This window comes from Asterias amurensis, chromosome 4 (assembly GCF_032118995.1).
Source record: "Asterias amurensis chromosome 4, ASM3211899v1".
Lineage (NCBI taxonomy): Eukaryota > Metazoa > Echinodermata > Asteroidea > Forcipulatida > Asteriidae > Asterias > Asterias amurensis.
Window position 1 is genome coordinate 22964186 of NC_092651.1, and position 14246 is coordinate 22978431.

The 14246-nt window shown below is 28.2% G+C and overlaps 1 protein-coding gene across 6 annotated transcripts in view; it reads left to right on the top strand.

Moving 5' to 3' along the window:
* The window catches only part of LOC139936505 (uncharacterized), an 87872-nt gene that overhangs the window by 29327 nt on the left and 44299 nt on the right, over positions 1-14246 (top strand). Inside the window, exons 10-13 of one of the 6 annotated variants that reach the window (XM_071931339.1) lie at positions 508-636; positions 5185-5470; positions 6177-6330; positions 7719-7785. The exons of the other annotated variants lie outside the window; for them this stretch is intronic. Coding sequence (XP_071787440.1) covers positions 508-636; positions 5185-5470; positions 6177-6330; positions 7719-7785 — 636 coding nt within the window. The remainder of the gene's footprint in view (positions 1-507; positions 637-5184; positions 5471-6176; positions 6331-7718; positions 7786-14246) is intronic. 6 annotated transcript variants of the gene reach the window in all.

Consider the following 14246-nt stretch of genomic DNA (forward strand, 5'->3'; position numbering starts at 1 on the left):
TGTATAACGTAAGATTGTTTTCTTGTTTTGTTTTGTCTTGTTGATTGGGGGAAGTTTTTGCGGGTATTTTTGCAAAGTCAATAATGCTGTGATGAAGACGCATTGATTTTGATCACATGCGCAATGGGAAGTTGCATCTTAAACAGCCAAGGTTTCTTTTCATAGATGTATAACCTACTTGCTGTGTGGACAACTCTTGGCCAATGATACATTCATTAACCAGAGTGAGGGCTTTGTTTGGGTCTTGTCACACCAAAAGCAGTCAACTCGCTGGTTCAAAATTGTTCTGCAAATGATGGCATCTCTGTATTTGCAGAACATATTGATTCCTCACAATGATTTCAATTATCAAAGCATGTTCCATTTTTCCATTATCTATCATTTCCGTTCTAGGAAACCAGACTGCAGGTAAAAAAGAATGCAAGTGTCACTTTTAATACTTTCAGTATTTCTGTTTACAAGCAAACATACAGTTCATACTTCAATTGGTATTTTAAATCATTCCAGATAGCCCAGATCAAGGCTGGGTGGTGGCTCTAGTGGTTATAGGCGTAGTTGCAGCAATACTCCTAACTACAGGTACATGCCTATACAGGTTGTATGTACGGTGGCAGAAAAGACAAAATCAACAAACAGGTAAGGCAATAATAATAATAATAATAATAATAATAATAATAATAATAATAATAATAATAATAATAATAATAACGATAACGATAACGATAACGATAACGATAACGGCAACGGCAACGGCAACGGCAACGGCAACAATAATAAGACTTGTAATGCGCACATATCCACCCTGCTGGGTGTTCAAGGCGCAGTAAAACCCAAAAACAAAACAAAAACAACACATAACACAAAGAAAAACAGACGCAACAAAATTAATCCTTGAAAACCTGTGACATAAGATAAGATTTGAGAAGAGACTTGAATTTTGCGGTACAAAGACAAGATCGAAGATTAAGTGGTAGAGAGTTCCAGATGCGTGGCGCGGCTGAAGAAAAAGACCTGTCACCCCATGAGTGTCGAGACTTGGGTTCAATGAGGAGAAGCATGGAACTTGATCGAAGATTCCTTGATGGAGTGTAAACTTGAAGCAATTCAGAAATATAGTGGGGAGCCTTGCCATTAAGAGCTTTGTGGACAATGAGCATCAGCTTGAAGATGATTCGTTGAGAGATAGGGAGCCAGTGTAGTTGTTTCAGAATGGGGGTGATAGAACAGGATTTTCTAGACAGTGTCACAATGCGGGCAGCAGTATTTTGGAGCCGTTAAGGTCGAGAAATCTGGTTGTTAGGAAGACTGTAGAGAAGAGCATTGCCGTTGTCAAGACGAGAAGTAACAAATGCGTGAATGACCTTTTCAGTGGCACTTTTGTCCAAGTACTTGAGAATCTTACCTATATTCCTGATGTGATATGATGATAAACGAACAATGTTGTTGATGTGTGGCTGAAGTAACGTCCGTCGATATCGGTTTTTTCCCATAACTGATATATCGAAAATTTAATATCGAGTATACTCGATATATCGAGTATTTCCCGCGCGCAAGATGAAGCCTAAAAACAGCACTTGGTATACTCATGGAGAGTAGAAATATATATACCGTAGACTGACAGTTTAATAGGGTTACATTTAAACCTGTTTTTGTCTGATCCCCCGAACTTGTTTGTAGTTCAAAAATTTCAAATTGCGTAGTCCCGCGCCCCGATTATTTCTGGTTTTACAACAAAGTATGATCGCTGCTACCGCTGGCTTGGCCAATTGGTGAACGCTCACCACAATTCTCGATTCGTGATTGGCCATGATTGGCCGGCTCTGAGTTGAGATCTTTGGTACGATGTGGAAAAAAAAAAAATTGGTGCGACAGGCCCGCTGTTCTATGTGGAGAGTGAAGTGTGTTACGGGAGCGTGGCGCTTCAAACTTTGTCAACACTAAATGAATTAGTTACTAAACTTTTTCAGAGTCTAATGCCCTCCAAAATAACGACAATTCACGCCAATATTGTTAGATACATAATAAATGTCCGCTGGTATGTTACACTACCTTTACGGTTGAAAATGGTTGAGATAATCATCGAAAAAAGTCACTAGAAAGTCCCGCAAAACACAGACCTACCACTCCGCGATCACAATATACAACGCACGCAGCATGCAGTCACATAGTCTCCAATAAAGGCTCGTAGCACTTAGCACATGAAACATTGAATGCTAGAACGCCCTCGATTGTTGAAATAACGCAGTGCATCACGCGATACCGCCTTGACAAAAGACTGCACGTATCTGTGCATGCTTGGGCAAACGGGTTTTCCCCCCGAATTGCAATAACCACACACGCTGGTGTGCACGCTTAAACCGTACAACAGCATAGTCTTCGCTGGTACGTACGCAATAGCCGCCGACAGCGTGGTCTGCGAGGCATATAGTTCCTCGGAAATGTTAGCTTGTTTACGAAAACAACACAACGTGTAGGCTTTATTTGACCAAAATGACGCCATTACGATACCAGTGATGTATAGCTGAGTGTCGTCTGCGTACACATGGTAATTCAGATTAAATTTCCAGATGATGTTACGAATCGGTAAAGTGTATAGCCTAAACCACTGCGGGCCAAGTACGGACCCCTGTGGCACAGAGTAGTTCAAAACAACAGGGTCGGATATCGCGGTGCCAATACATACATGCTGAGTTCTATTGTGGAGATACGATTTGCACCATGCTAGGGCTGTGTCCTCTATGCCAAGGTGATTCTGGAGCTGAGAGAGAAGGATGTTGTGATCAACAGTGTCAAAAGCAGCACTCAAGTCTAGCAGGACTAGTGCTGTAAGGTTACCATTGTCCATTGCAGAGAGAATATCGTTGCTCACACGGACTAGTGCAGCCTCAGTCCCATGGAGAGGCTTGTATGCTGACTGGAACACGTCGGACAGGTTGAAAGCATGAATGTGATCAGAAATACGTGAAGAAACTACTCGTTCGATGTCTTTTCCGAGATATTTTAAGTTTGCAACCGGTCTGTAGTTTTTGAATATCTCCTTGTCCTGGTTTGGTTTCTTGATGACAGCCTGATGTAGGAAACTTTGAGGCTATCGGGGAAACAACCGGAACTGAGAGATTCATTTACAAGCTTAGTGATGTAGGGTACAAACATATCAATGTTTTGCTTTATCATGGATGTTGGCAATGGATCCAGCTCACAGGATTTTGAAGGAGATTTCATAATAACCCTTTGAATCTCAGCAACAGTGGCAGGCTCAAACACAGATAGTCTACACTTTGGTTGAAGATGTGGCAATGTCTGTTGTAAGGGACTGATGAACATGATGAGCGGATGTCTGAAATCTTAGTGACAAAGAATTTCTGGAACTCATTTGCTAAGTCCTGGTCATTGTAAGTGGATGGAAGGACAGGGGTTTTTCAGGTTTGAGCAACAACTTACCAATTATCTTGAAGAGCTTCTTTTGATCTCCTGAGGATTCTTGTACTTGAGATGAATAATGGATGATCTTTGCCTGGTTGATCAAATTCCTAACTACTTTACATTGGTTGCGATATTCTTGTCGTTGTACTACCAATTTGCCATTTTTCCGCCACTTCCGCTCCAGTTGATGACAGATTTTTCTCGCTGTACCGATATCATCATTGAACCAGGAGACTTCAGTTCAGACCTTGACTGATCTCGTTTTCCAAGGTGCATATTTATCCAAGATGTTGCTGACTGTACTCTCATATTGGCTGACAAAGGAATCCAAGCAGTCGTGATCAACTTCTAGATTTGCTAAATGAGTGCCTATGTCGCGGAACACTTCGGGAGGATTCACATGTTTCCATTGTCGGCTCTTTATAGTAACGGTTGGGACTTTGGGCTTGCATAGACTCAAGTTACACATGACTGCATAATGGTCTGATAATCCAGGTAGAATAAGTTTGAGACAATTGGTGGGGAGATTTCATGAGGCAATTCATTGTTGTGTACTTTAGTTTCTAGCAAACAGCAATGGCAAGCACAATTTATTTAAAGCCATTGGACCCTTTCGGTTCAGAAAAAAAAAAAAAAGTTCACAGATTTACAAATAACTTACAGGGTTTACAGAAGGCAATGGTGAAAGACTTCTCTTGAAATATTGTTCCATGAAATGCTTTACTTTTTGAGAAAACAGCAAAACAATATAAATTCTCGTTAACGAGAATTACGGATTTATTTCAAACACATGTCATGACACGGCGAAACGCGCGGAAACAAGGGTGGGGTTTTCCGTTGTTTTCTCCCGACTCCGATGACCGATTGAGCCTAAATTTTCACAGGTTTGTTATTTGATATAGAAGTTGTGATACACAAAGTGTGGGCCTTGGACAACACTGTTTACCGAAAGGGTCCAATGGCTTTAAATAATAAACCTTTGTCATAAAATCACAAATTATCGGGGATTAATTATTCGAAGGATTTGTAGTGTTTCATGATTGAACCAGATTCAGGTTCTGGGGGTTAAGTCATTGGGGGTATGTCCAAATCCCACTGGTCATAAAATTTGTGTTTTTGAGCTTGCTTTAAAGTTATCACACAAGCGCAACTGGAATATGAGAAATACATGTTTACCACTCCTTCGCCTTCTGTCTACTTACTGAGGCCAACTTTGGATTATTGGGGTTAGAAACAGCTCTAGAAGTTTGAAGACAAAAACAAAATCAAAATACAACGTGCACTGTTAAAGCCATTGGACACTTTCGGTAAACAGTATTGTCCAAGGCCCACACTTCGTGTATCACAACTGATATAAAAAATGACAAACCTGTGAAAATTTAGGCTCAATCGGTCATCAGAGTCGGGAGAAAATAACGGGGAAAACCCACCCTTGTTTCCGCACGTTTCGCCATGTCCTGACATGTGTTTAAAATAAATTCGTAATTCTCGACAACGAGAATTGATAATTGTTTTATGTTTTATCGAAAAGTAAAGCATTTCATGGATTAATATTTCAAGAGAAGTCTTTCACCATTACCTTCTGTAAACCCTGCAAGTTATTTGTAAATCTGTGAACTTTTTTTTCGGTGCCAAAAGTGTATAATGGCTTTTAGGACATGTCTGTTGCTATCCTTTTTTTTAAGGGATTACACAGTTGTGTGGAAAAATACATCAGATCATCGTTACAAAGAAGTAAACAAATTCTCTCTTATTTTGTAGGCAGTCAACAGAACAGTTCAGAAATTCCAGAGATGGTGACTCTCGGCAGCGAGAATGTCGTTGATGGTAATGCTCCTACTAATGGTGATGTGAAGCAACAGAGTAATAGCCATGCCTCTAATCATGCCCCAGATACTGGAGACAATACGACTGAGGAGTCCGCGTTGTTGCTGGGTGATGGCACTAGTACTGTTGAGCAGACAGATAATTCCATTGAAGAAGCGAGTCCGGATGATAGTCTCTTTGGCAACCCAATCTCAGAGGAGCCAAGCAATGAAAATGAAAGGTACCCTAGGAGTGTTTCAGGGATTTTCTTTCGAAACAGAATAGCAAGAAACTGAAAAATGAGAAGGCAGTTGCACTATAATGTTTTCATAAAAAAAAGCAATAGTTGTATTGCAATTAAACTTCATCTTCATTATTCACAGTAGTTGTTTGGAACAATGCCTGCATAGACTAATAACATAATGACATTGTTATTTTAAGTCTGCAAAAATGTTAAAACCTCCATTTTATTTATTAATTTTTTTTTTCACATGGACAATATTTTAAAACTTTTATTCAATAGCTTATACACAAGATCTTGCTCTAACTTATCAATTAACTACAAGGGAAACTAATTGGTAATTTTTGTTTTAAATTGGGTTGAACAAAGACAAATTGGCAAGAGCAAAATTGGACCAGTGACCTCCAGATTAACGTGCCGGGCTCCCCCCACTGAGATCTTTAGCCCAAATGTTGGTACTCTCCCTATTTCATCAATATCATTGTTTGGGTGCCAGTCAGAAGCAAGTTTGATAAAGACTCCGCTTTGGTCAAAACGCCAGGCCACTGACTATTTCTTGCATTCATGTCACAGTTCCTTTTGGTTAGTAAGCAGTTTGCAATAGCTATTTTTGTTTACCAGTGTGTAAGTAGGGCACGTGTTCAATTAGATCTCTAGTATCGAAAGCTGTATGTAATGTCCATTGATTTTATTTGTTTATACTTAGGCCTTTGCCACTGGGAGAAATACCTACCCGGCCAATGGCAGACAGTCAGAAACCCAAAGTGATGAGGAAGCGTTTCCTATCAGAGGGCAACAATCCAGATGAAGCACACAGTACACCGTCATTAACACAGAAAGTGCGTAACAAATGTAAAGAGGTAAGAGAAGTTATAGAAGATGCGATTTTCAATCTGTTTAATTTGGAGATCCCTCCCCCACCCCAACCTGCAGAAATTAACTGAATATTTAAAATAAATTAATTTAAAATTATAGCCTGGTTTCTTTGCCCACAGGTTTAGCTTAGGCTTCATCTTCCCAATCAAAGCTCCATACCAAAGAGTGTATGTTTTCAAAGTTACTAAGGATATCAATGTGTGGTGAAGAGGTTTTCAACTAGTGGTTTAAACCCAATGAGGCCTGGTTCTAGATAATTTTACCGAGACAAAAATTATCAAGAATCAATCCTCGGCGGGTTTAAACCACTAGTTGAAATTCGATTCAACACACTTTGATTCCCATTCATAAATGTTCACTGATTTCTTTCAACACAACACCCCTCCAGCTATGAAATGGTAAGGCCCTCGGGTAAACAACTCCTTATAAGGAGATTGCTGTTTGCGGCGCGCGTACCGCGTGATGCGACACAATTGGAATGAAGAAACTGTCTTTTAAGCACAGGTGCAAGCTCGGGTGTCACGCCCATGTTTCATTACTTTTTACTGGTCATTATCAAAGGTTTAAACACCCCCACGTGACGGGCTCTGCACCAATAGGAATAGCGAAACTGTCTTAGGTATTTATGAATGATAGTTTAAAAAAGGGCGTAGTTTTGTGACAGCCACAAAAATTGTTTGACTGCAGACAATGCTTCTGTAGACTAATTTGAATGCTACTATTATACAAATATTGACTGCTTCGAGTGCTATGGTTAAAACTATGACTCCCGAGGTGATCCCCGGAGCGTTCTATTTTCCCGAGGCGAAGCCGAGGGAAAATAGAACGCTACGGGGATCACCGAGGGAGTCATAGTTTTTAACTATTGCACGAGTAAAAGCAGTCAATATTTGTTTTATGACACCCCAAACATTTCTAAATACTGTACTATTATTATTAAGTTACAGACCTGAATGCTACAATCCACGGACGACGCGAAAACAGATTGCAAACACTTTTACTGTGCTGCATGTAGTGTCGTGCAATCCGAAATGGTTACAGACTATTAATTTATCATCCTCGTACACGCAACGGACGTCTGGGTACTGCACGCCGTGTGCTAGTCTTCGGACTAGCGCACGGCAAACCGACGCACTATCACATGGCCGTCGTCTAGCAAAACTAAGACATGTCATGTGACGCGCTCTAAACCAATGGAGCAGGCAGAATACTTGCAAGGGGTGTTATAAAGCCAAATATTTAATGTCCTGGAAACTTTTGTGGCTAATTGCAAGTCTTTACAATATTTGTCCAGTTTTCCTTAGTAAAGGATAAGTATGAAGTGTTAAAAACAAGTATTGTTTCATTTGTCCTTTTCTTACTATGTGTGTAGGCTGAGCGAAAAAGTAAAGAGGAGAATTTTGAAGATTCTTTTCAAAAGGCATGCAGTTGTGGAGGAAGTAAGTATCATAATTTGTTTATAGATTGTTTGTCGGCCATTTTATGGAGTCAAAAACTTGACTCCATAAAATGGCGTGCCGTGTTAGTTCCGCCGTATAAGGAAAAACATGCAATTTCGAGGCATATATGTGGGGATCGTTATATTCAACTTTAAAAACATCTTTCCAACCATTTATCCATTTTATAACAAACGTTTCAAATGCTTTTCAACTCGCCGATTTAAGGCAACGTGTCGCTTTAATATTGACCCATTCACCTGGTTCATAACCCGTAACAAATTGTTGTTGTTTTTTGGATTTCTATTCCTCCCATGTCACTGTGGAGTTCAGATACCGAGACTCGGGAGATTGGTAAAAATTTTCACCAAATCTTTACAGGTAACTTTACTGGTCACTTAAAACCAAGAATGGCCGAGAGGAAAACTGAAAGCGCAGCCAAACTTAACTTTGTGTACATTGTATCTTTGTAAAATGCGCTTTATAATAAGTCTTATTTATTATTATTATTATTATTATTATTATTATTATTATTATTATTATTATTATTATTATTATTATTATTATTATTATTATTATTATTATTATTATTATTATTATTATTATTATTATTATTATTATTATTATTATTATTATTATTATTATTATTATTATTATTATTATTATTATTATTATTATTATTATTATTATTATTATTATTATTATTATTATTATTATTATTATTATTATTATTATTATTATTATTATTATTATTATTATTATTATTATTATTATTATTATTATTATTATTATTATTATTATTATTATTATTATTATTATTATTATTATTATTATTATTATTATTATTATTATTATTATTATTATTATTATTATTATTATTATTATTATTATTATTATTATTATTATTATTATTATTATTATTATTATTATTATTATTATTATTATTATTATTATTATTATTATTATTATTATTATTATTATTATTATTATTATTATTATTATTATTATTATTATTATTATTATTATTATTATTATTATTATTATTATTATTATTATTATTATTATTATTATTATTATTATTATTATTATTATTATTATTATTATTATTATTATTATTATTATTATTATTATTATTATTATTATTATTATTATTATTATTATTATTATTATTATTATTATTATTATTATTATTATTATTATTATTATTATTATTATTATTATTATTATTATTATTATTATTATTATTATTATTATTATTATTATTATTATTATTATTATTATTATTATTATTATTATTATTATTATTATTATTATTATTATTATTATTATTATTATTATTATTATTATTATTATTATTATTATTATTATTATTATTATTATTATTATTATTATTATTATTATTATTATTATTATTATTATTATTATTATTATTATTATTATTATTATTATTATTATTATTATTATTATTATTATTATTATTATTATTATTATTATTATTATTATTATTATTATTATTATTATTATTATTATTATTATTATTATTATTATTATTATTATTATTATTATTATTATTATTATTATTATTATTATTATTATTATTATTATTATTATTATTATTATTATTATTATTATTATTATTATTATTATTATTATTATTATTATTATTATTATTATTATTATTATTATTATTATTATTATTATTATTATTATTATTATTATTATTATTATTATTATTATTATTATTATTATTATTATTATTATTATTATTATTATTATTATTATTATTATTATTATTATTATTATTATTATTATTATTATTATTATTATTATTATTATTATTATTATTATTATTATTATTATTATTATTATTATTATTATTATTATTATTATTATTATTATTATTATTATTATTATTATTATTATTATTATTATTATTATTATTATTATTATTATTATTATTATTATTATTATTATTATTATTATTTATTATTATTATTATTATTATTATTATTATTATTATTATTATTATTATTATTATTATTATTATTATTATTATTATTATTATTATTATTATTATTATTATTATTATTATTATTATTATTATTATTATTATTATTATTATTATTATTATTATTATTATTATTATTATTATTATTATTATTATTATTATTATTATTATTATTATTATTATTATTATTATTATTATTATTATTATTATTATTATTATTATTATTATTATTATTATTATTATTATTATTATTATTATTATTATTATTATTATTATTATTATTATTATTATTATTATTATTATTATTATTATTATTATTATTATTATTATTATTATTATTATTATTATTATTATTATTATTATTATTATTATTATTATTATTATTATTATTATTATTATTATTATTATTATTATTATTATTATTATTATTATTATTATTATTATTATTATTATTATTATTATTATTATTATTATTATTATTATTATTATTATTATTATTATTATTATTATTATTATTATTATTATTATTATTATTATTATTATTATTATTATTATTATTATTATTATTATTATTATTATTATTATTATTATTATTATTATTATTATTATTATTATTATTATTATTATTATTATTATTATTATTATTATTATTATTATTATTATTATTATTATTATTATTATTATTATTATTATTATTATTATTATTATTATTATTATTATTATTATTATTATTATTATTATTATTATTATTATTATTATTATTATTATTATTATTATTATTATTATTATTATTATTATTATTATTATTATTATTATTATTATTATTATTATTATTATTATTATTATTATTATTATTATTATTATTATTATTATTATTATTATTATTATTATTATTATTATTATTATTATTATTATTATTATTATTATTATTATTATTATTATTATTATTATTATTATTATTATTATTATTATTATTATTATTATTATTATTATTATTATTATTATTATTATTATTATTATTATTATTATTATTATTATTATTATTATTATTATTATTATTATTATTATTATTATTATTATTATTATTATTATTATTATTATTATTATTATTATTATTATTATTATTATTATTATTATTATTATTATTATTATTATTATTATTATTATTATTATTATTATTATTATTATTATTATTATTATTATTATTATTATTATTATTATTATTATTATTATTATTATTATTATTATTATTATTATTATTATTATTATTATTATTATTATTATTATTATTATTATTATTATTATTATTATTATTATTATTATTATTATTATTATTATTATTATTATTATTATTATTATTATTATTATTATTATTATTATTATTATTATTATTATTATTATTATTATTATTATTATTATTATTATTATTATTATTATTATTATTATTATTATTATTATTATTATTATTATTATTATTATTATTATTATTATTATTATTATTATTATTATTATTATTATTATTATTATTATTATTATTATTATTATTATTATTATTATTATTATTATTATTATTATTATTATTATTATTATTATTATTATTATTATTATTATTATTATTATTATTATTATTATTATTATTATTATTATTATTATTATTATTATTATTATTATTATTATTATTATTATTATTATTATTATTATTATTATTATTATTATTATTATTATTATTATTATTATTATTATTATTATTATTATTATTATTATTATTATTATTATTATTATTATTATTATTATTATTATTATTATTATTATTATTATTATTATTATTATTATTATTATTATTATTATTATTATTATTATTATTATTATTATTATTATTATTATTATTATTATTATTATTATTATTATTATTATTATTATTATTATTATTATTATTATTATTATTATTATTATTATTATTATTATTATTATTATTATTATTATTATTATTATTATTATTATTATTATTATTATTATTATTATTATTATGATTATGATTATTATTATGATTATTATTATGATTATGATGATGATGATGATGATGATGATGATGATGATGATGATGATGATGATGATGATGATGATGATGATGATGATGATGATGATGATGATGATGATGATGATGATGATGATGATGATGATGATGATGATGATGATGATGATGATGATGATGATGATGATGATGATGATGATGATGATGATGATGATGATGATGATGATGATGATGATGATGATGATGATGATGATGATGATGATGATGATGATGATGATGATGATGATGATGATGATGATGATGATGATGATGATGATGATGATGATGATGATGATGATGATGATGATGATGATGATGATGATTATGATGATGATGATGATTATGATTATGATGATGATTATGATGATGATTATGATTATGATGATGATTATGATTATGATTATGATTATGATTATGATTATGATTATGATTATGATTATGATTATGATTATGATTATGATTATGATTATGATTATGATTATGATTATGATGATGATTATGATGATGATGATGATGATGATGATGATGATGATGATGATGATGATGATGATGATGATGATGATGATGATGATGATGATGATGATGATGATGATGATGATGATGATGATGATGATGATGATGATGATGATGATGATGATGATGATGATGATGATGATGATGATGATGATGATGATGATGATGATGATGATGATGATGATGATGATGATGATGATGATGATGATGATGATGATGATGATGATGATGATGATGATGATGATGATGATGATGATGATGATGATGATGATGATGATGATGATGATGATGATGATGATGATGATGATGATGATGATGATGATGATGATGATGATGATGATGATGATGATGATGATGATGATGATGATGATGATGATGATGATGATGATGATGATGATGATGATGATGATGATGATGATGATGATGATGATGATGATGATGATGATGATGATGATGATGATGATGATGATGATGATGATGATGATGATGATGATGATGATGATGATGATGATGATGATGATGATGATGATGATGATGATGATGATGATGATGATGATGATGATGATGATGATGATGATGATGATGATGATGATGATGATGATGATGATGATGATGATGATGATGATGATGATGATGATGATGATGATGATGATGATGATGATGATGATGATGATGATGATGATGATGATGATGATGATGATGATGATGATGATGATGATGATGATGATGATGATGATGATGATGATGATGATGATGATGATGATGATGATGATGATGATGATGATGATGATGATGATGATGATGATGATGATGATGATGATGATGATGATGATGATGATGATGATGATGATGATGATGATGATGATGATGATGATGATGATGATGATGATGATGATGATGATGATGATGATGATGATGATGATGATGATGATGATGATGATGATGATGATGATGATGATGATGATGATGATGATGATGATGATGATGATGATGATGATGATGATGATGATGATGATGATGATGATGATGATGATGATGATGATGATGATGATGATGATGATGATGATGATGATGATGATGATGATGATGATGATGATGATGATGATGATGATGATGATGATGATGATGATGATGATGATGATGATGATGATGATGATGATGATGATGATGATGATGATGATGATGATGATGATGATGATGATGATGATGATGATGATGATGATGATGATGATGATGATGATGATGATGATGATGATGATGATGATGATGATGATGATGATGATGATGATGATGATGATGATGATGATGATGATGATGATGATGATGATGATGATGATGATGATGATGATGATGATGATGATGATGATGATGATGATGATGATGATGATGATGATGATGATGATGATGATGATGATGATGATGATGATGATGATGATGATGATGATGATGATGATGATGATGATGATGATGATGATGATGATGATGATGATGATTATGATGATGATGATTATGATTATGATTATGATTATGATTATGATTATGATTATGATTATGATTATGATTATGATTATGATTATGATTATGATTATGATTATGATTATGATTATGATTATGATTATGATTATGATTATGATTATGATTATGATTATGATTATGATTATGATTATGATTATGATTATGATTATGATTATGATTATGATTATGATTATGATTATGATTATGATTATGATTATGATTATGATTATGATTATGATTATGATTATGATTATGATTATGATTATGATTATGATTATGATTATGATTATGATTATGATTATGATTATGATTATGATTATGATTATGATTATGATTATGATTATGATTATGATTATG